The sequence below is a fragment of the Schistocerca gregaria genome, chromosome 3, assembly GCF_023897955.1.
Source record: "Schistocerca gregaria isolate iqSchGreg1 chromosome 3, iqSchGreg1.2, whole genome shotgun sequence".
NCBI lineage: Eukaryota > Metazoa > Arthropoda > Insecta > Orthoptera > Acrididae > Schistocerca > Schistocerca gregaria.
Genome location: NC_064922.1, coordinates 146,874,944 through 146,899,827, shown reverse-complemented (window position 1 = coordinate 146,899,827; position 24,884 = coordinate 146,874,944). Strand labels below are relative to the sequence as shown.

Here is a 24,884-nt window from a genome sequence, read left to right as displayed (position 1 = left end):
AAGCACAACGTTTCCCATTCCCTGGGGAGATATGACATTAACCAATGGTAGGCTATACCATCAATTCCATAAAACCATTTTTTCTACGAGGTTATTGTGATCCACACGCTCAGAGACGTTGGGTGTACGTGCTGCTCGAGGTTGACAGAAGTGAGGAAACCTTGGAGGGGGGGGGGGGGGGCATAAACCAATCAGAAGACTGATGCTCACAACTCCCCTCACCGAAATAAAGGAAGTGGAACCCGGTTGACAGTAGTGTCTTGTTGCTGGCGGCAGAGCGAACTCAACTCGTGCAGCCGTGGTAATTAGCTGACCGTCCTGTACGCCTCTTTAACGTCTGAGAGGGAGGAGGGCACTTGCTGGCGCCTGGGTGTTATGTTGCCCGGCTGACAAGTTGTCGCTTGGGGATGGTGAAGTCCGTCACGCTTGCGCTTCGTTCTCCGCAACCTACTCCATGCTCAAAGGTCTGAGAGGGTAAGAAAAATGTTATCAACATTCGCGAGTTCGTTATCCGCGTCACCAAGACTTTTTCCGCTTCCGCGGAGATTAAAACAGTGTAAACCAACTCAGTCTGTTCGGTATACTGGAGCTCTGAAGATAGACTTACCCTTGACTTGAATTTTTGTCGGACCTCGCAATTTACATTTCAACGTCTAAAAGCGTGCAGATCGATTATGAGCACAATTTCTTGATACATTCCCTACGTTATAACAGTCCTGTCGCAATAACTGCAACTGATTTTATGAAATTTCCTGGGGAATATTTCCTGTGCAATGGAGAGTCAATTGAAGTTGTGTTCCCTTATCAAATGAATGTTAATTCACCGTATTGTTAAATCATGTAAAGAAGGTTGCAGTTCTCAATATAATAAATGTTGAATTCTGTAAGGGTCAGTATACACTACTGGCCATTAAAATTTTTACACGAAGAAGCTGACGTGCTACAGGCGCGAAATTTAACCGACAGCAAGAAGATGCTGTGATGTGCAAATAATTAGATTTTCAGAGCATTCACACAAGGTTGGCGCCGGTGGCGACAACTACAACGTGCTGACATGAGGAAAGTTTCCAACCGATTTCTCATCCTCAAACAGCAGTTAATCGGCGCTGCCTGGTGAAACGTTGTTGTGATGTCTCGCTTAAGGAGGGGAAATGCGTACCATCACGTTTCCGACTTCGATAAAGGTCGGATTCTAGCCTACCGCGATTGCGGTTTATCGTATCGCGACATTGCTGCTCGCGCTGGTCGAGATCTAATGACTGTTAGCAGAATATGGAATCGGTGGGTTCAGGAGGGTAATACGGAACGGCGTGCTGGATCCCAACGGCCTCGTAACACTAGCAGTCGAGATGACAGGCATCTTATCCGCATGGCTGTAACGGATCGTGCAGCCACGTCTCGATCCCTCAGTCAACAGATGTGGACGTATGCAAGACAACAACCATCTGCACGAACTGTTCGACGACGTTTGCAGCAGCATGGACTATCAGCTCGGAGACCGAGGCTGCGGTTACCCTTGACGCTGCATCACAGACAGAAGCGCTTGCAATGGTGTACTCAACGACGAACCTGGGTGCACGAATGGCAAAACGTAATTTTTTCGGATGATTCCAGGTTCTGTTTACAGCTTCATGATGGTCGCATCCGTGTTTGGAGACATCGCGGTGAACGCTCATTGGAAGCGTGTGTTCGTCATCGCCATACTGGCGTTCAAATGATTCAAATGGCTCTGAGCACTGTGGGACTTAACTTCTGAGATCATCAGTCCCCTAGAACTTAGAACTACTTAAACCTAACTAACCTTAAGGCCATCACACACATCCATGCTCGAGACTGGATCCAAACGTGCGACCGTGGCGGTAGCGCGGTTCCAGACTGTAGCGGCTAGAACCGCTCGGCCACCCTGGCCGGCCATACTGGCGTATCACCTGGCATGATGGTATGGGGTGCGATTGGTTACACGTCTCGATCACCTCTTGTTCGCATTGACGGCACTTTGAACAGTGGACGTTACATTTCAGGTGTGTTACGACCCTTGGCTGTACCCTTCATTCGATCCCTGCGAAACCCTATATTTCAGCAGGGTAATGCACGACCGAATGTTGCAGGTCCTGTACGGGCCTTTCTGGATACAGAAAATGTTAGACTGCTGCCCTGGCCAGCACATTCTCCAGATCTCTCACCAATTGAAAACGTCTGGTTAATGGTGGCCGAGCAAAACGCTCGTCACAATACGCCAGTCACTACTCTTGATGAACCGTGGTATCGTGTTGAAGCTGCATGGGCAGCTGTACCTGTACACGCCATCCAAGCTCTGTTTGACTCAATGCCCAGGCGTATCAGGGCCGTTATTACGGCCAGAGGTGGTTGTTCTGGGTACTGATTTCTCAGGATCTATGCACCCAAATTGCGTAAAAATGTATAGACATGTCAGTTCTAGTATAATACATTTGTCCAATGAATACCAGTTTATAATCTGCATTTCTTCTTGGCGTAGCAATTTTAAAGGCCAGTAGTGTATTTAAGAAACAAGTTGATAGATTTATTGATTCACGTCTTCTCACAACCATCACGCCGCCACCACTGGCAAAATGTTGCTCTCGTGTTAGTTCCTTCGCTTTCAGAACAGGAAGAAACTGCTGAATGTTAGAAGTGGCCAATGAAGCCGCACGCATTCCTCGCCACTTCTGCTTAATCTGTGCTTGCTGATGGGCTAGAAGATTTTGATTATACTATGCCGTAACGGCCTGTTTCTTTTTCGTGCAATGGGGGAGGGTGACTCCTCGATGGATCGTAATGGTGAACCTACTATTAGTCCATTGATATAAGGTGGTTGAAAAACACACATACCTCATCCCTTGTCCACGCCGTGCTAAGGGTAGTTAAACATTTTAAATTTCATATTACCTCGAAAACATTAAGTTACGTAATTAATTTTTTGTTTATTTGCAAGTAACTGTGTGATGTTATAATACAGATTGAAATTATAGCGCCACAGTTCTGTAACAAGTTGGTGGAGGTGCCAAAACAAAGTGGCGATGCCCTTTGAAAAAAATAGAGTATCGCACAGTAAAAATTACTTTATCAGCAGTGGAAATATTGTTGCTTTGTGATACCAGTCCAGACGTTTGCTTTTTGTTTTACACGATCAGGTCCAACGGGCAGCGCGCTGCTGAAAGTTTCCTTCACTACCGTACTCTATCCAACGCTGCCACCTGCCATCCTTCAACACATATCGCTGACTGCTGCAGGTCTTCATGGAGCTCACTCCCTCGCATCCTCCTTGTCCCTGTGGTCTCCTGCCAGAGGGAACGAAATCGAGGAGCTTCCGCCGCCATCTGTCGTTTTCCATCCGAGTCAAATGTCCAGACCGCCCTTGTTGCTTGCTTCTGATGATTCCTGCTACACTGGCATCTCGGCGCAGTTCGTCTAGCTCAAGCCCACTGAAGCAATACTTAAGGTTTATTATTCTTGCACGCACGCTGTACTGTCTGATCCTCCATTCACCCGTATTTGTATCTAACACCGGACCAAAGGCCTTCCGCAGAAATTTTCTCTTCAATATGAGAAGCTTATGAAAATCCTGATTTCGGATACGCCACGTCTCTCTACCACACAGCACTGTGAGTTGGATCCGGTTTTATATGGTGGAATCTTGAACCGTCTCGAGAGACATCTGAACCGAAGCGGTTGAGCTAGGCTGTAGGAGAATCGATTTTTTGCCTGGGTCCAGGTGTTGATTTCTACTTCGCATGGCGAGTTCTCCGTGAAAAGCGCTTCCAGGTTTGTACATTTGCGGACTCTTGTAGGACTGGCCGCTCACTCGCAGTGACTAGTTGTCCAGTACTGATCTTGTCGACGATTGATATCGAAGTAATCCGTCTTGGCTTCGTTGACGAGTAGCGCAAATTAGCTGGCGGCCATCTCCAGTGCCGTGGTCATTGGTTTCAATCCGCCGTCAGAGCCGCTGGGCAAGCAAATATCATCTGCTTGGTTACAAATGCCAAGTTCTTCACTTCGAAGTTCTCTTTAAAAGTAGCATTGATAATGGTGACACTGATAGTAATGCAGCGTGGTCAGAAACAGTTTGGGAAGCTTGTAAGGGTGTTGCAGTGTAGTTTATGCTGAGAAATAATTCCAGAATGTGATTTTCACTCTGCAGCAGATTAAAACAGTGTGCCGGACCGAGACTCGAACTCGGGACCTATGCCTTTCGCGGGCAAGTGCTCTACCGACTGAGCTGCCCAAGCACGACTCACGCCCCGTCCACACTCGTGCGGTAGCGTTCTCGCTTCCCACGCCCGGGTTCCCGGGTTCGATTCCCGGCGGGGTCAGGGATTTTCTCTGCCTCGTGATGGCTGGGTGTTGTGTGCTGTCCTTAGGTTAGCTAGGTTTAAGTAGTTCTAAGTTCTAGGGGACTGATGACCATCGATGTTAAGTCCCATAGTGCTCAGAGCCATTTGAACCCGTCCACACAGTACCTCGGCTCTTACTTTCCAAACTTCACAGAAGCTCTCCTGCGCACCATGCAGAGCTAGCACTCCTGGAAGAAAGGAGTTCGAGTCTCGGTCCGGCACATAGTTTCAATCTGCCAGGAAGTTTCAATGAGAAATAATTGTTATGAAAAAAATTCGATACTTGTGCCGTTTCCCAGATAATTAGTATTGAAGTTAGCCCTGTTGCGCGGAAACTCGGAAACGTGCAACGTATCAGATTTTTTTCTTAACAATTATATCTCGGCACAAGCTACCCTGCAACACCGTTACAAGCTTTTCAGACTGTTACTGCCCATCCTATAATTTAGTGTGGGACGCTTAAAAAAAAAGACACAGGTGACATGTACACATTACTCTTCGACAATGTCTAACATTTAATGGCAGTAAAGAAGTTGTGCCCGTTTTTAAGACAGAGCTGTTTAGTGACTTCCATCACATACGTTGCTCTGTGACTGAGTTAATAGTGGATGTTACAAAGTTAGAAATTTCTCGGTGTACGGCTTTTCTTGGTGTATGTCAGTAACTTGCCAGTGCGCACGGCATACTCGTACATAGACATGGTAATCTGATGATTTGTGGACTGGTGACAAGATTGTAGATCAAAACTACGGGCACAATATAGCGATACACTTGGCAGCTGCCGGTGTATTTTCATAAAACATATTACAACTTGGAGCACCCACCGTGTATCAGAAATATTTTTCTGGAGATCTGTGGAAGCGCCTTCGGTGGACACTTTACTGGAGGTGTGTGAAAGATCCGGGATACAGGCTACGGCAGGTGGCCTCGGTAACGCGGAAGCCTGGAGGAAACCAATACGCACATGTGCTGGGGAAAAGTGGCAACGGCGAGCCACGCGGATCTGATTATAAGAGCGGCGATCGATCGAATGGCGCCAGCGCGCTCCAACTGCTGAAGTGGCGTCGCTCGTCCCGAGCCTCGAGCGGTGGAGGAAATGTGTGCGCAGAGGTCGCAGCAGCCAAGTTGCTGGAGGTGTGAATTTGGAGAGGTACGGCGCTGATTAAACGTTCCAGGACAAAGCAGTAGCAGCCGGGAGGGAGGGGGCGAGCGATACGATGTGGGGAGGGTCGCAGGGGTCTGTTCTCGGTCCACTGCTTTTCTCGCTGTCTCTCAAGGATCCGTCACGGGGCGCGGGCGATGATTCACATTTTCCCGGTTTGAATCTCATCATCGTTGCCGGCGATGACATGTCGAAGGCACGCAGTCACAAGATTATGTGAAAGTTTTAAAGTCTTCCTCAGGCTGTATTTTATTGATATCGATTATTCACACAACATACATGATCGATTTCGGAAGACCAACTCATTGTCATCAGTACCTGTACAGAATAAAAGCTTCTTACAAGCACCAGAAAGCATAACATTCCTCATATTTAACGAGTTATAACGGATTTTTTACATTAGGAATTTTTTGTTTTCTGGTGCGTACCTGGGATGCTTTTATTGAGCACAGACACATTCGATGATAGAATGTGTATTCCGAAATCTATCATGTACGTTGTATGATTTTTTTTCTATCATCATTCTTCTGACTGGTTCTATACGACCTGCCGTGAATTTCTCTCCTGTGCCGACCACGTCATCTCAGAGTCACACTTGCTCTTTACGTCTTTAATTATTTGCTGCATGTGTTCCAGTCCCTATCTTCCTCTACAGTTTCTCCCTCTGCAGCTTTCTCTGATACCGCAGAAGTTATTCCCTGGTGTCTTAGCACGTATCCTATAATCCTGTCCCGTCTTCTCGTCAGTGTTTGTAATTCCTTAATTCGCTGATTCTGGCAAGAACCTCAGCTCTTACCTTATCATTCCACCTAATTTTCAACATTTTTCTGTAGTATCACATGTTTTGATTCTCTTCTGTTCTGAATAATCAATAGGTTTTCTGCCTGAGGAAGGCTGTAACCATTCACCGTAATAAAGTCAATTTTTTTTTCTATTTTCACGTCACACAAGATTCATCGTGAACGACGTCGAATGCAATATAAGTGATGTAGCAAACAGCGTAATGGACAACATCTGTTATCTGTGTGGTGTCTGTCCTTTCGGAGGTGTCCAGCACACACATATAATAGTAAAGGAGTTTTGCTATTTGGGAAGCAAAATAACTGATGATGACCGACATAGAGAGGGTATAAAATGTAGACTGGCAGTGGCAAGGAAAGCGTTTCTGGAAAGGAGAAGTTTGTTAACATCGAGTATAGATTTAAGTGTCAGGAAGTCGTTTCTGAAAGTATTTGTATGGAGTGTAGCCATGTATGGGAGTGAAACATGGACGATAAATAGTTTGGATAAGAAGAGAATAGAAGCTTTCGAAATGTGGTACTACAGAAGAATCTTGAATATTAGATGGGTAGATCACATAACTAATGATGAGGTATTGAATGGAATTGGGGAGAAGAGGTGTTTGTAGCACAGCTTGACAAAAAGAAGGGACCGGATGGTAGGACATGTTCTGGGGCATCAAGGGATGACAAATTTGGTATTGTAGGACAGCGTGGAGGGTAAAAATCGTAGAGGGAGACCATGAGATGAATACAATAAGCAGATTCAGAAGGATGTAGGCTGCAGTAAGTACTGGGAGATGAAGAAGCTTGCACAGGATAGAGTAGCATGGAGAGCTGCATCAAACCAGTCTCAGGACTGAAGACAACAACAACAACAGCAGCTTAAGCCCTTACGGCATTTACCGAGCGAGGTGGCACAGTGGTTAAACACTGGACTCACATTCGGGAAGATGACGGTTCAATCCCGCGTCCGGCCATCCTGATTTAGGTTTTCCGTGATTTCCCTAAATAGCTCCAGACAAATGCCGGGATGGTCCCTTTCAAAGGGCACGGCCGACTTCCTTCCCCGTCCTTTCGTAATTCGATGAGACCTATGACCACGCTGTCTGGTCTCCTTCCCGAAAACAACCTAACCCAAGACTGGCGGCATTTCATGATATTTTCAGTGTGTATGCTCCCTAGGTCCGATCTCTTGAGAGAATAACGGGAGGTGCCGCGAGCAATAACGAAAATGGACTGGTATTTTTACTTTTTTGAAGGCGCTACCAATGTAGTGTGTGACAAGTTGGGATTTGAGTCGGACGTGAAACGTGCTGGATAGCCGGCTTTAGAAGGTGACAACTCGCGTAAACCGGGAAATCCGCGTTAGAGTCCCGGTCTGGCACAGATTTTCTCATGGCGCCACCGAATTATTTCAGTACCCTCAAGCGATGGATGTCGGTATATGTCTTTCAACATGAGTTACTTCTTCGTAACTCAGATACTCGATAAAGCTCTGTACTATCTATCTCTCAAGGAAACATCACCAATTTGATCTCGTATTTTAAGGAGAAAACAGCACCCTTGCAAGGTATCAGCTCCAGCAACTCATCCCGCGCGAAAACTTGAGCCACAATTCCGATAGTAGACACGTAAGACTCTGTGAAAGCGCACTTTTTAAACTTTGGCGCGCTTCGGTCGTGTATCATTCGCTCCGCCCCATTTGGGCCGCCTAATGGCCGAGTACCAAGTACGGTACAGCCGAGTGGCAACCAGAAACCGCTGTATGGTGATGGCGACTGGAGAGCGGGGGAGGTGGACACATCCGCCTAGCGTATTTTGAAATCTTCTTCGAGAACACATATTATCCTACGTGAAAATTAACAAGTAATATGAGTGTCTAATATACCAACCTCACACACATACACGTCCAATATTACGTTAACAATATTCTCGTATTGATATTCTGTAGCAACATATACACCTGAAAATCAAAATGAATAAACCTAGCCAACTGAAGAATTATAATGAAATGAAGTTAATGATTTTCAATTTACAGTTTACTACTACCATTCGCGTTGAAGAATAGCGCATCACGGCAAAAGCGGGGACTTCACGTTAACATTACCAACTTTAAAATCCAAAAATAATAACACACAACAGCGATGTTAATAATCAGATGGCCCTGCTCTGCTAATTTAATGACACTCTCATTCGTTGCATTCATTAGCACAGCGTTAGTGAATCGCAACATAAAAGTGATTAAACCACTGAGATCTGCTGCAAACATATCGGAATTGTAAATGTGTCGTGGTCGTACATAACAGAGTGGTCCAGATGCCCCTACAGATGTTGTTTTCAAGCAGCCCGGAACGTTACATCCGGCCTGTGGTGTCACCGCCAGATACCACACTTCCTAGGTGGTAGCCTTTAAATCGGCCGCGGTCCGGTAGTATACGTCGGACCCGCGTGTCGCCACTATCAGTGATTGCAGACCGATTGCCGCCACACGGCAGGTCTAGAGAGACTTCCTAGCACTCGCCCCAGTTGTACAGCCGACTTTGCCAGCGATGGTTCACTGACTTCTACGCTCTCATTTGCCGAGACGATTGTTAGCATAGCCTTCAGCTACGTTATTTGCTACGACCTAGCAAGGCGCCATGATCAGTTTCTATATATATTGTAATTCATGTACCGTCAAGAGCGACGTTCTTCATTAATGGATTATAGTTAAGTATTCCATCAGTTACGTCCATTTTTCTCAATTCTAATTCCCTTGTCATGTTCCAGACCTCACGCCAGCCTGCGTGAGCTAAAACGCGTGCATTTCAGCCTCCTTTAGTACCCAGGTGTTGGCTCTCCTGCCAACCACAACACGGCCTTCAAAAACCACGCCCAATATTATCATATTCTCTCTCTCTCGTTACGCACAGTCCTATCGAAAAATAAACGTGACCTTTTCGTAGGAAATTTAAAGTTTCTTAGTAGGCTGTTTAGGTTTCTATGTTGGTAACGCCACGTAGCGCTCTATATGAAAATCACTGACTGTGCTGTGTGCAGTCTTAGGCTGGGCGGCATTGTTGCAATATTTGCTATTGTAGTGTTGGACAGCGCGTAGCGTTGTGCAGTTGGATTTGAGCCGCCAGCAGTGGTGGATGTAGGGAGAGAGATGGCGGAGTTTTGAGAGCGGTTGATCTGGACGTGTGTCCATTAGAGAGAGTAAATTTGTAAGACTGGATGTCATGAACTGATATATGTATAATGACTTTTGAACACAATTAAGGTAAATACATTGTTTGTTCTCCATCAAAATGTTTCATTTGCTAACTATGCCTATCAGTAGTTAGTGCCTTCAGTAGTTAGAATTTCTTATTTAGCTGGCAGTAGTGGCGCTCGCTGTATTGCAATAGTTCGAGTAACGACGATTTTTGTGAGCTAAGTTATTCATGAAAGGTATAGGTTAGTCAGGGCCATCCTTTTGTTGGGATTATTGAAAGTCAGATTGCGTTGCGCTAAAAAAAATATTGTGTGTCAGTTTAGTGATGACCAGAATACGTAAAGAGAGAAACGTCTGAGAACGTTCAGTTGTGCTCAGCTGTTTGAAAATCAAATAACGTAAGAGGTTTACCAGCACTGTCACTCATAATTTTCCAAAGGAGACGTTTCAAGTTGTAAAATTTTGTACAGGGATACGTTTATGCTAGAGGCCACGGTTTTTGAGGTGTTCAAGAAAAAAGTACAAGAGGGACCTTCAAACGCACTTCCAACCGAAACTCATCCATCACCCGTTAGGATTTCTAGTATGTTGTTCGTGGAACTCCCTCCGACTACTGTACAAAAAATTAATTACTTTCACAGTTAGAGTCAATCTTCACCCTTGCAAGCACAGCAGCTTCGTAGTCAGAAGATCTGACAAATACAACGATGTAATTTTTTATTTTATGCTGTTAAAATTCACAGAATTGTTAGGTAAAATTTAGGTAAACAATTATACAATTTGGAAGCGCTTGAATACGCCAGTGGTGTAATAAGGCCTGTCCATGACGACCAAAGGAGGTAGAAAGTGGGGAACAATTCGTGCAGTCGCAAAATACTGACCGTTTGGATCTGTGAGTGTGGGGGCAGGGGTGCTTTTTAAGGCTTCTTTTGTACATTCTTCTTGAATAAAGCGAGAATTATTGTCCACTAGCGAAAATCTGTCCCAGTAAAAAATTCAACTACATTAAATTTCCTACGAAAATATCCTGTTCATTTTTCCTGTCGGACTAATAGTTAGTGCGCAGCGAGTGAGAGAATGTGAAAATATCGCACATGATTTATGAAGGCCAACTGTAACATTGTAGGTTGCATAAAAAATCACCTATATATATAGGGTGGTTGAGCTGTCACTAGTTATGTGTTTTAAGCAAACTGCTACTACTTAAATAACTATGCACGAAATTTTCACATTCTCTCGCTTACTAGGCGCAAACTATTAGTCATGCAGAAAAATTAACGGGATCTTTTTGTAGGATGTTTATAGTGATTAAATTATGTGCTGGGATACGTTTTCTCTGGAGGTCAGTGGTCCAGATGTTAGCGTTGCCGCCTCTGGATCACAGGGTCCCGGGTTCGATTCCAGGTCGGATTGGGGATTTTCTCTGCCGACGGACTAGGTATCTACGTTGTCCTTATCATTGCATTATCATCATCATCATCGTTATCCGTGACAATGGCTACAATGGACTGTGTAAAAATTGGGACTTCCTACATGTACCAGTGACTGCGCAGTTGAGTGCCGCATACATCAAACATCATCATCATAATCATCATCATCTGGAGGCCACGGGTTTCAAGACAATCAACAGAAACGAGTTTCGAGGCCACTTTTGTACGTTTTTCTTTAATAATTCGAAAACTACAACCTGTAGTGAAAACGTATCCCAGCACAAAATTTAATTGTTTTAAATTTACTACACAAAGGTCTTGTTCATTATTTCTGCAGGACTAAAAGTTTGCAAGTAGCGAGCGGAAGAGTATGAAAAAATTGTGCACGGTATTTTGAGGCGTTGAAGATTGCATAAAACTTATAAGCAGGTGCAGCTTTATCCGGGTGAGTCACGTAACACTTAACACCCCTTCTATTTTGTGAACAGTTCCAGATATGGAAACGAGGTTTTAAGCATTTGATAGTACACTGAGGGGCATGCACTGTTTTGCATGGATATTTCCCTGAACTCTGATATCAACCGAGATATTGAAACAAGCATGCTTTTTTTAATGGAACCGCGTCAATTTTATAACTATTCAATAGCTCTTTGGAAGATAATTACAGTGATATAGCGTTTTTTAGCACTAACGTCGAAACCATTCTCAAAAGATTTCGACAAAAGCACTAAAATTGGAAATAATTATGGCCAGATGCGGCTATTGCGGTATAAACAACGCCAAGTGGGACCCTAGTTCTGTAGTACAGACAAGTAAACAATCGAAAGGCTTGATACAACGACGCAGGTTCACATGAGCTCGTTCACAACGCATTAGCCAATTCCGGCCGACTTGTTTTTTAATTTTAGAATATTTCTCGGGTTTCTTTGCGAAGAAAAAAATGGCTCTGAGCACTATGGGACTTAACGGCTGAGGTCATCAGTCCCCTAGAACTTAGAACTACTTAAACCTAACTAACCTAAGGACGTCACACTCAACCATGCCCGAGCCAGGATTCGAACCTGCGACTGTAGCGGTCGAGCGGCTCCAGAATGTAGCGCCGAGAACCGCTCGGCCACTCCGGCCGGCTCTTTGCGAAGAGTTTCAATCTCAAAATTAATAAGCATTGTATCACTGTAGTCGTCTTTCCAAGCGCTGTCGGATGCAGTTTAAAAAGTATATAAATCTGTTTAAAAAATCATACTTGCTTCAGGTTCTCGATCAACATAAGAGCTAAGATTCTTTATTGCACACAAATGTAAGTGCCCCTTAGCGTTATACCGTTTGCCAAAAAAACTCGTATAGATACTAAAACCATTCACGAAATAAAAGAGGTGTTGCGTGACTCACTCTATACATATATGTGTACTTATGTACGAGTGTATGTGTATGTGTGTGTGTATACCCTGTTTCTCTTCTAAGAGTCCTCTGGCGCATTTTCTCTGGTGTGTCGGCAGATATTTGCAATGTAGTTTTTGCAGTGTGTATCTGGAGTCTGCCCAAACAATTTCTGCTCGTCATGTCTTTCATGCAATGCGCATTGTCAATAGGAAGCTTCGGTTTATTGCCTATTACAAACAAAATTATTTTTAAATCGGAATTTTACGTGACCATTCGACAGGGTGCTCCAACATTAGTCTAGTCCGATACTCGTTTTATCGATATGTATTAAAACGGACAGTAAAACATCATGAATAAACAGGAGTGCAGCAGCGATTCAGTAGCGCTGCATGGTTGGCGGTAGCAGTCAGCAGAGGCCAGGGCTGTGCTGTCCCTGCTAGAGTACCGGCTATTCTCCGTGCTCTGTTGTCCCTGTTAACGCATATCGATAAAACGAATATCGCAGTAGATTAATCTGGGACCGCGCCATCGAAAGGCCACGTTAAAGTCCCTTTTAAAAATAATTTTGTTGCAACAAGATACAAACCGACACTTTCGTCGACACTTGCCGTCCCATAAAAGATTTGATGAGCACTACTTCTTTGGGCTGACACCAGCTACTAGACGCAAAGAAGGAATTGCAAATATCTAAATACGAGACAAAATTCACCAGACGACTCTTAGAACAGACACCCTATATAAACGTCTTCGGAGACTGCTGTAAATTTGTTTTAATATTAATTCTGAGAATGTCTAACAGTTACGCTGACAAACACACACTTTCGAGGTATAACCGAGTCTATTAGCCGAGCGGTCTTAGGCGCTGCAGTCATGGACTATGCGGCTGGTACCGGCCGAGGTTCGAGTCCTCCTTCGGGCATGGGTGTGTGTGTGTGTTTGTCCTTAGGAGAATTTAGGTCAAGTAGTGTGTAAGCTTAGGGTCTTCGCAGATAAGTCCCATAAGATATCACACACATTTGAACATAACCGAGTCTCTAACAACAGTGCTAGAAAACATGGCACGTGGATGAAGTACAATCATCTAAATGGTGATTAATTATAAAAATAAATTTGAAACAGCATTCGAAAAATTTACAGAAAGGAATAATAAGCGAAGATAAACAACTCGTTATTAGCCCATAAATGCAGTTTCCATAGCCCGCAGATTACAGGAATAGTTTCGTTTCACACTACACGATTGTTTTCTCATGGTGGAGGTGGAATGAGCAAGAACACAACCATTTTGTCTGCACTGGACGAAATACTTATGTTTTTTTTTCTGAAGCGTAGTTTTTATCGTGATACTCCAGACGTCACTCGACCTCTAACGGAACACATTTGCATTAATCAATTTTCGTCTTACACTACCCACAGTGTGACAAAAGACAGCTTAGCCAGGTCATCTGATCCCAGCAGTCGGTCATCTCGCCTTGTCAGTGTCACTTCACAGCAGCAAGATCGTGATACTCCTATTGCGTACTAATAACAACTCACGACTAGCCTTACTCTCCTGCAGGATTCAGTAAGAGAGAAGGACAAGACGAGTATGAAGCGATCACATCGCTCGTCATACACGCGAAGCTACAGCAGGAATGAAGGAAATCTATTACACTACTGGCCATTAAAATTGCTACATCAAGAAGAAATGCAGATGATAAACGGGTATTCATTGGACAAATATACTAGAACTGACATGTGATTACATTTTCACGTAATTTGGGTGCACAGATCCTGAGAAATCAGTACCCAGAACAACCACCACTGGCACTAATAACGACCTTGATACGCCTGGGCATTGAGTCAAACAGAGTTTGGATGGCGTGTACAGGTACACCTGCCCATGCAGCTTCAACACGATACCACAGTTCATCCAGAATAGTCACTGGCATATTGTGACGAGCCAGTTGCTCGGCCACCATTGACCAGACATTTTCAATTGGTGACAGATCTGGAGAATGTGCTGGCCAGGGTAGCAGTCGAACATTTTCTGTGTCCACAAAGGCTCGTACAGGACGTGCAACATGTGGTCGTGCATTATCCTGCTGAAATGTAGGATTTCGCAGGGGTCGAATGAAGGGTAGAGCCACGGGTCGAACACATCTCAAATGTAACGTCAACTGTTCAAAGTGCCGTCAGTGCGAACAAGAGGTGACCGAGACGTGTAACCATTGGCACTCCATACCATCACGGCGGGTGATACGACAGTATGGCGATGAAGAATACACGCTTCCAATGTGCGTTCGCTGCGATGTCGCCAAACACGGTGGCTACCATCATGATGCTGTAAAAAGAACCTGGATTCATACGAAAAAATGACATTTTGCCATTCGTGCACCCAGGTTCGTCGTTGAGTACACCATCGCAGGCGCTCCTGTCTGTGATGCAGCGTTAAGAGTAACCGCAGCCATGGTCTCCGAGCTGATAGTCCTTGCTGGTGCAAACGTCGTCGAACTGTTCGTGCAGATGGTTGTTGTCTTGCTAAAGTCCCCATCTGTCGACTCAGGCATCGATACGTGGCTGCATGATCCGTTACAGCCATGCGGATACGATGCCTGTCATTTGGACTGCTAGTGATACGAGGGCGTTGGGATCCAGCACGGCGTTCCGTATTACTCTCCTGAACCCACCGATTCCATATTCTGCCAACAGTCATTGCATCTAAACCAACGCGAGCAGCAGCGTCGCTTTACGACAAACCGCAATCGCGATAGACTACAATCCGACCTTTGTGAAAGTCGGAAACGTGGTGGTACACATTTCTCCTCCTTACACGAGACATCACAACAACGTTTCGCCAGGCAACGTCGGTCAACTGCTGTTTGTGTATGAGAAATCGGTTGGAAACTTTTCTCATGTCAGCACTTTCTAGGTGTCGCCACCAGCGCCAACCTTGTGTGAATGCTCTGAAAAGCTAATCATTTGCATATCACAGCATCTTGTTCCTGTCGGTTAAATTTCGCGTCTGTAGCGTGTGATCTTCGTGGTGTAGCAGTTTTAATGGCCAGTAGTGTATGTACCGTATTTGAAGAGAACCGTTTCTAAAGTGCACATTCGCGAATCCATGTTACTTTTGTGTGGAATTTATCCCATAGCAGCTGATCAGTACCAGACACATGAGCCAATGAGTTGTGAGCACTGTAGAACAAACAATAAAACATCGCCTCCTCCCACATCCTCTATCTCGCAGTGGCCGCGCTGCTTACCTAATTGCCCCTGACGTAAGCGGCCAACTTGACTGTACTTAACTCACGGCCGAATCCGCCAACGTCAATTAGAACGAATCAAATCTTAGAATATAAATTTCTCCATAAGTATTTTAGTTTCTTACAGAGCAGAGAAACTACCCCCTTAAGAAACTCTTAACTTTAGGTGACGTTTTTGGATTGTACTGTTAGTTGTTAGAAACATACTGTTGCAAAACACGGCTGAGAACGCGGGCAGCACGAGCACAGGATTGGAGACGCACGCCGCCCGCAGGCCGCGGTTTGACGACCGCTGGGGTCGATCAGCCTTGCTGCTGCCTGCTTTGCGTGGTTTTAATGTAATGCTGACGATCTGCGTGTCCAAGCACGTACGAGGGTGAGTCAAATGAAAACCTTAAATTTGTAATAACAAATCGAAATTTCGCACCGTTATCCTGTAAGTTGGTAAGCGTGCTACAAACAGCGTGCAGAATGGCCTGTAGGTGGCAGCATAGTGCACATGCACACATACCGTCGCAGTATCAGGTATAAAGATGGCCGCCCCACTTGCGACGTGCAGCAGGTTCAAAGATGGCTCTGAGCACTATGGGACTTGACATCTTTGGTCATCAGTCCCCTAGAACTAAGAACTACTTAAACCTAACTAACCTAAGGACATCACACACATCCATTGCCGAGGCAGGATTCGAACCTGCGACTGTAGCGGTCGCGTGGTTCCAGACTGAAGCTCCTAGAACCGCTCGACCACACCGGTCGGCTTGCAGCAGGGAAGAACAGCTTTCTGTTATTCGGTTTTTGCGTAGTGAAGGTGTGAAACCTATTGAAATTCATCGACGAATGAAGGTTCAGTACGGTGATGCATGTTTGTCACAGCAGCAAGTCTACGAATGGAGTAGGAAGCTCGCAAATGGTGTTACTTCAGTGGAAGATGCTCCTCGTCCAGGTCAGGCACAACGAGTTGTGACTCCACACATCATTGCAGCAGTTGAAGCCATAGTGAAGGAAAACCGCCGAGTAACACTACATCTACATCTACATTCATACTCCGCAAGCCACCCAACGGTGTGTGGCGGGGGGCACTTTACATGCCACTGTCATTACCTCACTTTTCTGTTCCAGTCGCGTATGGTTCGCGGGAAGAACGACTGTTTGAAAGCCTCCGTGCGCGCACGAATCTCTCTAATTTTACATTCGTGATCTCCACGGGAGGTATAAGTAGGGGGAAGCAGTATATTCGATATCTCATCCAGAAACGCACACTCTCGAAACCTGACGAGCAAGCTACACCGCGATGCAGAGCGCCTCTCTTGCAAAGTCTGCCACTTGAGTTTGCTAAACGTCTCCGTAACGCTCTGTCGGTTACCAAATAACCCTGTGACGAAACGCGCCGCTCTTCTTTGGATCTTCTGTATCTCCTCCGTCAACCCGACCTGGTACGGATCCCACACTGATGAGCAATACTCAAGTATAGGTCGAACGAGCGTTTTGTAAGCCACCTCCTTTGTTGATGGACTACATTTTCTAAGGACTCTTCCAATGAATCTCAACCTGGTACCCGCCTTACCAACAATTAATTTTATATGATCATTCCATGCTGAAAGACATTGCAGCATGTTTACAGATTCGTCATGGGTCCACATTGTGCACGATGTGCTCCAGTTTCACGAAGTGTCTCCAAGATGGGTGCCACGGCTACTGACACCTGTAATCAGAGAACGACGTGTTGATGCTTGTGAAGAACTTCTTCGGCGCTTTGAACGAGAAGGTGCTGGCTTCCGTGCAAGAATCGTTACTGGAGACGAAACCTGGGTTCACGTCCACCAACCGGAAACGAAGATAGCGAGCAAGGAATGACCCCAATCCTCATCACCAAAACCAAAGAAATCAGCAGGGAAAGTTATGCTGACGCTCTTTTGGGACAAAACAGGCGTCATTTTGGAGCATTACATGCCGAGAGGGACCACTGTCACCAGTGCATCATACACAGACCTCCTAAAAAATCATCTGCGGCCTGCAATCAAATCATAGCGACGTGGATTACTGTGAGCAGGTGTCCTTTTGCAACTTGACAATGCAAGGCCCCACACTGCCCGTACAACAGTTGCAGCAATCACAGACCTGCACTTTGAGTGTCTTCCTTATCCACCATACTCACCACACGTTGCCCCAAGTGATTTCCATATGTCTGTACCACTCAAAGACGCAATGGGAGGAAAGAAGTCCCGTTCTGATGAATAGGTACGTCACGTGGTGCATGTGTGCCAAAGGAATTTTTTTTCTAAAGGAATTTATGCACTTTGTAAGCGCTGGAGTACTTGCATTGAGCGTGGGGGAGATTACGTTGGAAATTGATACAGCTTTGTATCACTTCTGCACAATAAATAATATTTAAAAAATATTTATGGTTTTCAATTGACTGACCCTCGTAGTAAGCCTACACTTCTTGGCAGTTTAACGGGCATGCCGCCTTCACGGGAGTGCTGTACTTTCAATGGCTAGCACTCTATTAAGTAGTACAGGAGTAGTGTATTGTTGATGCAGTGAGCAGATGAAGTTTCTAAGAGGTGTTGCTCTTTTTCTGGTGCCATATTCTGGAGAGAGAGAGAGTTCAAACGGCTCTGAGCACTATGGGACTTAACTTCTGAGGTCATCAGTCCCATAGAACTTAGAACTACTTAAACCTAACTAACCTAAGGACATCACTCACATCTATGCCCGAGGCAGTATTCGAACCTGCGACCGTAGCGGTCGCGCGGGTCCAGACTGTAGCGCCTAGAACCGCTCGGCCACTGCGGCCGGCGAGAGAGAGGGGGAGAGAGAGAGGGGGGGGGGGAGAGAGAGGGAGAGAGAGAGAGAGAGAGAGAGAGAGAGAGAGAGAGAGAGAGATAGGGGCGGGCGGCGCGGCCGACTGAGCGCACTCACTTGAACTTCTTGAAGTAGATGCCGGTGTCGGTGGTGGTGACCTTCTTGCCGTCGACGACGCGCGCCTGCTTCAGCCACTTATCGCTCTGCGAGAGCGTCAGCGCGCGGCCGTCGGACTTGGGGTCGCCGAAGCGCGAGAAGGCGCGAAACTGAGCCCGGAAGTTGGCCGTCGGCGTGCCGGGCGTCGCAGCCGCCTCTCCTGGGGGCACACGCAGGCTCACTCAGCGGACAGCCATACAGTGCACTCCATAGCAAATGTAAACCTCAGCTCAAATATGGTGCAAGAGGTGACCTGCAGACAATATTCAGAAATTCGGAAATTCCCGTTATAAACTTCTAGGACTTATGTAGGAAAGTGAGTACTTAATATTTTGACTAGGAACCCATATCTAGAAACGTCATCCAACGACGCTACAGAGAAACAAAGTTATAGGCGGCGGAGGCTGTAAATATGTATACAGGGTGGTCCATTGATCGTGACCGGGCCAAAAATCTCACGAAATAAGCGTCAAACGAAAAAACTACAAAGCACGAAACTTGTCTAGCTTGAAGGGGGAAGCCAGATGGCGCTATGGTTGCCCCGCTAGATGGGGCTGCCGTACCTCAAACGGATATCAACTGCGTTTTTTTAAAATAGGAACCCCCACTTTTATTACATATTCATGTAGTACGTGAAGAAATATGAATGTTTTAGTTGGACCACTTTTACCGCTTTGTGGTAGATGGCGCTGTAATAGTCACAAACATATGGTTCACAATTTTAAACAGTTGGTAACAGGTTTTTTAAATTAAAATACAGAACATTTTATTTCGGCTGTTGCAATGTGATACATGTACCACTGTGAACTTATCATTTCCAAGAACGCATGCTCTTACAGCGTGATTACCTGCAAATACCACATTAATGCAATAAATGCTAAAAATGATGTCCGTCAACCCCAATGCAATTGGCAATACGTGTAACGACACTCCTCACAACAGTGAGTAGTTCGCCTTCCGTAATGTTCGCACATACATTGACAATGCGCTGACGCATGTTGTCAGGCATTGTCGGTGGAGCACGATAGCAAATATCCTTCAACTCTTCCTACAGAAAGAAATCCGGGTACCTCAGATCCGGTGAACTTGCGGGCCATGGTCTGGTGCTTCGACGACCAATCCACCTGTCATGAAATATGCTATTCAATACCGCTCCAACCGCACGCGACTATTTGTGCCGGAAATCCATCGTGTTGGAAGTACATCGCCATTCTGTCATGCAGTGAAACATCTTGTAGTCACATCGGTAGAACATTAGGTAAGAAAACAGCATACATTGCACCATTTAGAAAGCCATCAATAAAATGGGGGCCAATTATCCTTCCTCCCATAATGGCGCACCATACATTAACCCGTCAAGGTCGCTGATGTTCCACTTGTCGCAGTCATCGTGGATTTTCCGTTGCCCAATAGTGCATATTATGCCTGTTTAACATGCCGCTGTTTGTGAATGACGCTTCGTCGTAAACAGAACGCGTGCAAAAAATCTGTCACCGTCCCGTAAGTTCTCTTGTGCCCAGTGGCAGAACTGTACACGACGTTCAAAGTCGTCGCCATGCAATGCCTGGTGCATAGAAATATGGTACGGGTGCAATCGATGTTGATGTAGCATTCTTAATACCGACGTTTTTGAGATTCCCGATTCTCGCGCAATTTTTCTGCTACTGATATGCAAATTAGCCGCGACAACAGCTAAAATACCTACTTGGACATCATCATTTGTTGCAGGTCGTGGTTGACGTTTCACATGTGGCTGAACACTTCTTGTTTCCTTACATAACGTAACTATCTGGATGATGTCGTCCAGGTTACCGAGCAGCATACATAGCACACGCCCGTTGGGCATTTTGATCACAATAGTCATACATCAACACGATACCGACGTTTTCCGCAATTGGTAAACGGTCCATTTTAAAACGGGTAATGTATCACGAAGCAAATACCGTCCGCACTGGCGGAATGTTACGTGATACCACGTACTTATACGTTTGTGGCTATTACAGCGCCATCTATCACAAAGTGAAAAAAGTGGTCCAAACAAAACATTCATATTTCTTTACGTACTACACGAATATGTAATTAAAATGTGGGTTCCTATTTAAAAGAAACACAGTTGGTTTCCGTTTGACCTATGGCAGCGCCATCTAGCGGGCCAACCATAGCGCCATCTGGTTTCCCCCTTCAACCTAGACGAGTTTCGTTCTTTGTAGTTTTTTCGTTTGATGCTTATTTCGTGATATATTTGGTCCGGTCACAATCAATGGACCACCCTGTATATATATATATATATATATATATATATATATATATATATATATATATATATATATATGTGTGTGTGTGTGTGTGTGTGTGTGTGTGTGTGTTCCATCACTTAGGTTCCCAGAACTTCGGAAGATGGTCGTTGACTGTGGATATTGTATCTCAGACATAGTCCCCTTGACTGTTCAGAGATGTCAGTAAACCCGCCCAAAGATGAAAGCAACTATGCATGATCATCGCCTGTTAGATGGAGGGGGTCCGGCAGCCGATCAGTTCCAGTCATTCCACCAGGAAGGAGCTACAAGGCTCGTGTTGTCTGAAGTTCAACCATGCCAAGACGGTCAATACCGCGGTTGGATCGCGTCCGCGTGTTACTTTGTGCCAGGAAGGGCTCTCAACAAGGGAAGAGTCCAGGCGTCACAGAGTGAACCAAAGCGATGTTGATCTGACGTGGTGAAGATACAGAGAGGTAGGAACTGCCGATGACATACCTAGCCCAGGCCGCCCAAAGGCTGCTACTGCCTAGATGACCGCTACCTACGGGTTATGGCCCGGAGGAACCCTGAAAGCAACGCCACCATGTTGAATAATGCTTTTCGTGCAGCCACAGGTCTTAGTGTTGCGCCTCAAACTGTGCGCAATAGTTTGCATGATGCGCAACTTCACTCCCGACGTCCACGGCGAGGTCCATCTTTGCAATCACAGCACCTTGCAGTGCGGTGCAGATGGACCCAACAACATACCGATTGGACCGCTCAGGATTGGCATCACGTTGTCTTCACCAATGAGTGTCGCACACGCCTTTAACCAGACAATCGCCAGAGACGTGTTTGGAGGCAACCCGGTCAGGCTGAACGCGTTAGACACACTGTCCAGCGAGTGTAGCAGGTTGTAAGTTCCCTGCTGTTTTGGGGTGGCATTATGTAGGGCCGACGTACGCCGCTGGTGGTCATGGAAGGCGCCGTAGCGGCTGTTCGATACGTGAATATCATCCTCCGACCGATAGTGCAACCATATCGGCAGCAAACTGGCGATGCATTCATCTTCATGGACGACAAACATTTCCTTTTCGATTTCTTCATTTTTTGATGCAGTCATTTTACCTTAGCTTCTCTGCACTTCCTATTTATTTCATTCATGATTTGTATTTCCGTATTTCTGAATTTCCCTGGACATTTTTGTACGTCCTCCTTTCGTCGATCAGCTGAAGTACTTCTTGTGTTACCCATGATTTCCTCGCAGTTACCTTCCTTGTGGCTATATTTTTCTTTCCAGCTTCTGTAGTTGCCCTTAGATGTCCATTCCTCTTCAATTGAACTGCCTTTTGAGCTATTCATTATCGTATTACCTATAGCTTCAGAGAACTTCAACCGTGTCTCTAATTCCTTAGTACTTCCGCATCCAACTTTTTTGTATATTGAGTCTTCCTCTTTAGTCTCTTAAACTGTAGCCTGCTCATCATCATTACTAAATTGTGATCTGAGCCTATATCTGCTCCTGGTTACGCCTTACAATCCAATATCTGATTTCGGAATCTCAACCTCACTGTGACGTAATCTAACTGAAATCTTCACGTATCTCTCAGCATTTTCCAAGTATACCCCCTACTCTTATAATACTTGAACGGAGTATTCGCTTATTACTAGTTGATATTTACTGCAGAAGTCATGTTTCTCCTCTCTCGTTCCTACTACCAAGGCCACAGTCGTCCGTAACCCTTTCTTCTACTCCCTCCCCTACAACCGCGTTCCAGTCACCCATGGCTATTCCATTTTCATCTCCCCATCCCCTACAACCGTATTCCAGTCACCCATGGCTATTCCATTTTCATCTCCCTTTATCTACTGAACTGCCTGTTCAGCGTCCTCATATACTCTTCATCCTCTGTGACGTCGGCACCTATACCTGAACTATTGTTGTTGGTATTGGTTTGCTGTCTATTCTGATGGGAACCGACCTATCATTGAACTGCCCACCGTAGCTCACTCTCTGCCCTACCTTCCTATTCATAACGAATCCTGCTCCCGTTGTTCCATTTCCTGCTGCTTCTGATATTACCCTATACTAGTCTGACGAGGAATGCTTGTTTCCTTTCCACGTCACTGACCCCCACGATATCTAGACTGAGCCTTAGCAATTCCCTTTTCAGATTTTCCAGCTTGCCTATCACGTTCGAACTTCTGAGATTCAACACTCCAACTCGTAGAACGTTATCTTTTCGTTGGCTGTTCAACATTTTTCTCATACTCACCTCCTCTTCGCAGTCTCCTTTTGGAGATCCGAATGGGGGCTAGTCCGCAATCTTTTACCAGTGAAGAAATCATCAGGACAGTTTTTCAATTACAGGCTACATGTCCTGTGGATATGCATTATGAGTCTTTAATGTTGTGGTTTCCATCGCCATCCTCATCCTCATATTGTTGATCATTACTGTTTCTTCCGCCTTGGGGCAATTTCCCACCGAAGAGAAAGGCAGTGCCCTGAACCTCTGTCCGCTCCTCCGTCCTCGTTCACAAGGCTGTTTGTAGAGCAAGAGTCATTTCTTACGCCAGAAGTCATCGGCAGCCAATGCTGATGAATTCTATTCCAAATTTAAGCCTTGGCGATTTCCATGTATGTAATTGGCTTCTCGAGGTGAGTAATATAAGAATTCATCAGTATTTCAATAACTTCCAGAGGTCCTAACAAAAGCATTATTGTATCAGTAGCTTCCCGTCGGGGGGCTGACAGAAAATTGCATACTATAATGTTGAAAGGTAATATGAGTGTTGTTGTTGTTGTCTTCAGTCCTGAGACTGGTTTGATGCAGCTCTCCATGCTACTCTATCCTGTGCAAGCTGCTTCATCTCCCAGTACCTACTGCAACCTACATCCTTCTGAATCTGCTTAGTGTACTCATCTCTCGGTCTCCCTCTACGATTTTTACCCTCCACGCTGCCCTCCAATGCTAAATTTGTGATCCCTTGATGCCTCAAAACATGTCCTACCAACCGATCCCTTCTTCTAGTCAAGTTGTGCCACAAACTTCTCTTCTCCCCAATCCTATTCAATACCTCCTCATTAGTTACGTGCTCTATCCACCTTATCTTCAGTATTCTTCTGTAGCACCACATTTCGAAAGCTTCTATTCTCTTCTTGTCCAAACTAGTTATCGTCCATGTTTCACTTCCATACATGGCTACACTCCAAACAAATACTTTCAGAAACGACTTCCTGATACATAAATCTATATTCGATGTTAACAAATTTCTCTTCTTCAGAAACGCTTTCCTTGCCATTGCCAGTCTACATTTTATATCCTTCTACTTCGACCATCATCAGTTATTTTACTTCCTAAATAGCAAAACTCCTTTACTACTTTAAGTGTCTCATTTCCTAGTCTAATTCCCTCAGCATCACCCGATTTAATTTGACTACATTCCATTATCCTCGTTTTGCTTTTGTTAATGTTCATCTTATATCCTCCTTTCAAGACACTGTCCATTCCGTTCAACTGCTCTTCCAAGTCCTCTGCCGTCTCTGACAGAATTACAATGTCATCGGCGAACCTCAAAGTTTTTACTTCGTCTCCATGAATTTTAATACCTACTCCAAATTTTTCTTTTGTTTCCTTTACTGCTTGCTCAATATACAGATTGAATAACATCGGGGAGAGGCTACAACCCTGTCTCACTCCTTTCCCAACCACTGCTTCCCTTTCATGCCCCTCGACTCTTATGACTGCCATCTGGTTTCTGTACAAATTATAAATAGCCTTTCGCTCCCTGTATTTTACCCCTGCCACCTTTAGAATTTGAAAAAGAGTATTCTAGTCAACATTGTCAAAAGCTTTCTCTAAGTCTACAAATGCTAGAAACGTAGGTTTGCCTTTTCTTAATCTTTCTTCTAAGATAAGTCGTAAGGTCAGTATTGCCTCACGTGTTCCAACATTTCGACGGAATCCAAACTGATCCTCCCCGAGGTCTGCATCTACCAGTTTTTCCATTCGTCTGTAAAGAATTCGTGTTAGTATTTTGCAGCCGTGGCTTATTAAACTGATAGTTCGGTAATTTTCACATCTGTCAGCACCTGCTTTCTTTGGGATTGGAATTATTATATTCTTCTTGAAGTCTGA

The 24,884-nt window shown here is 45.1% G+C and overlaps 1 protein-coding gene across 5 annotated transcripts in view; it reads right to left on the bottom strand.

Annotated features, from left to right (window-relative positions):
- The window catches only part of LOC126354422 (tubulin polymerization-promoting protein homolog), a 391,584-nt gene that overhangs the window by 31,396 nt on the left and 335,304 nt on the right, over window positions 1-24,884 (bottom strand). For all 5 annotated transcript variants that reach the window (XM_050004054.1, XM_050004053.1, XM_050004057.1 and 2 more), the window contains one exon: window positions 18,470-18,668. In XM_050004054.1, coding sequence (XP_049860011.1) covers window positions 18,470-18,668 — 199 coding nt within the window. The remainder of the gene's footprint in view (window positions 1-18,469; window positions 18,669-24,884) is intronic.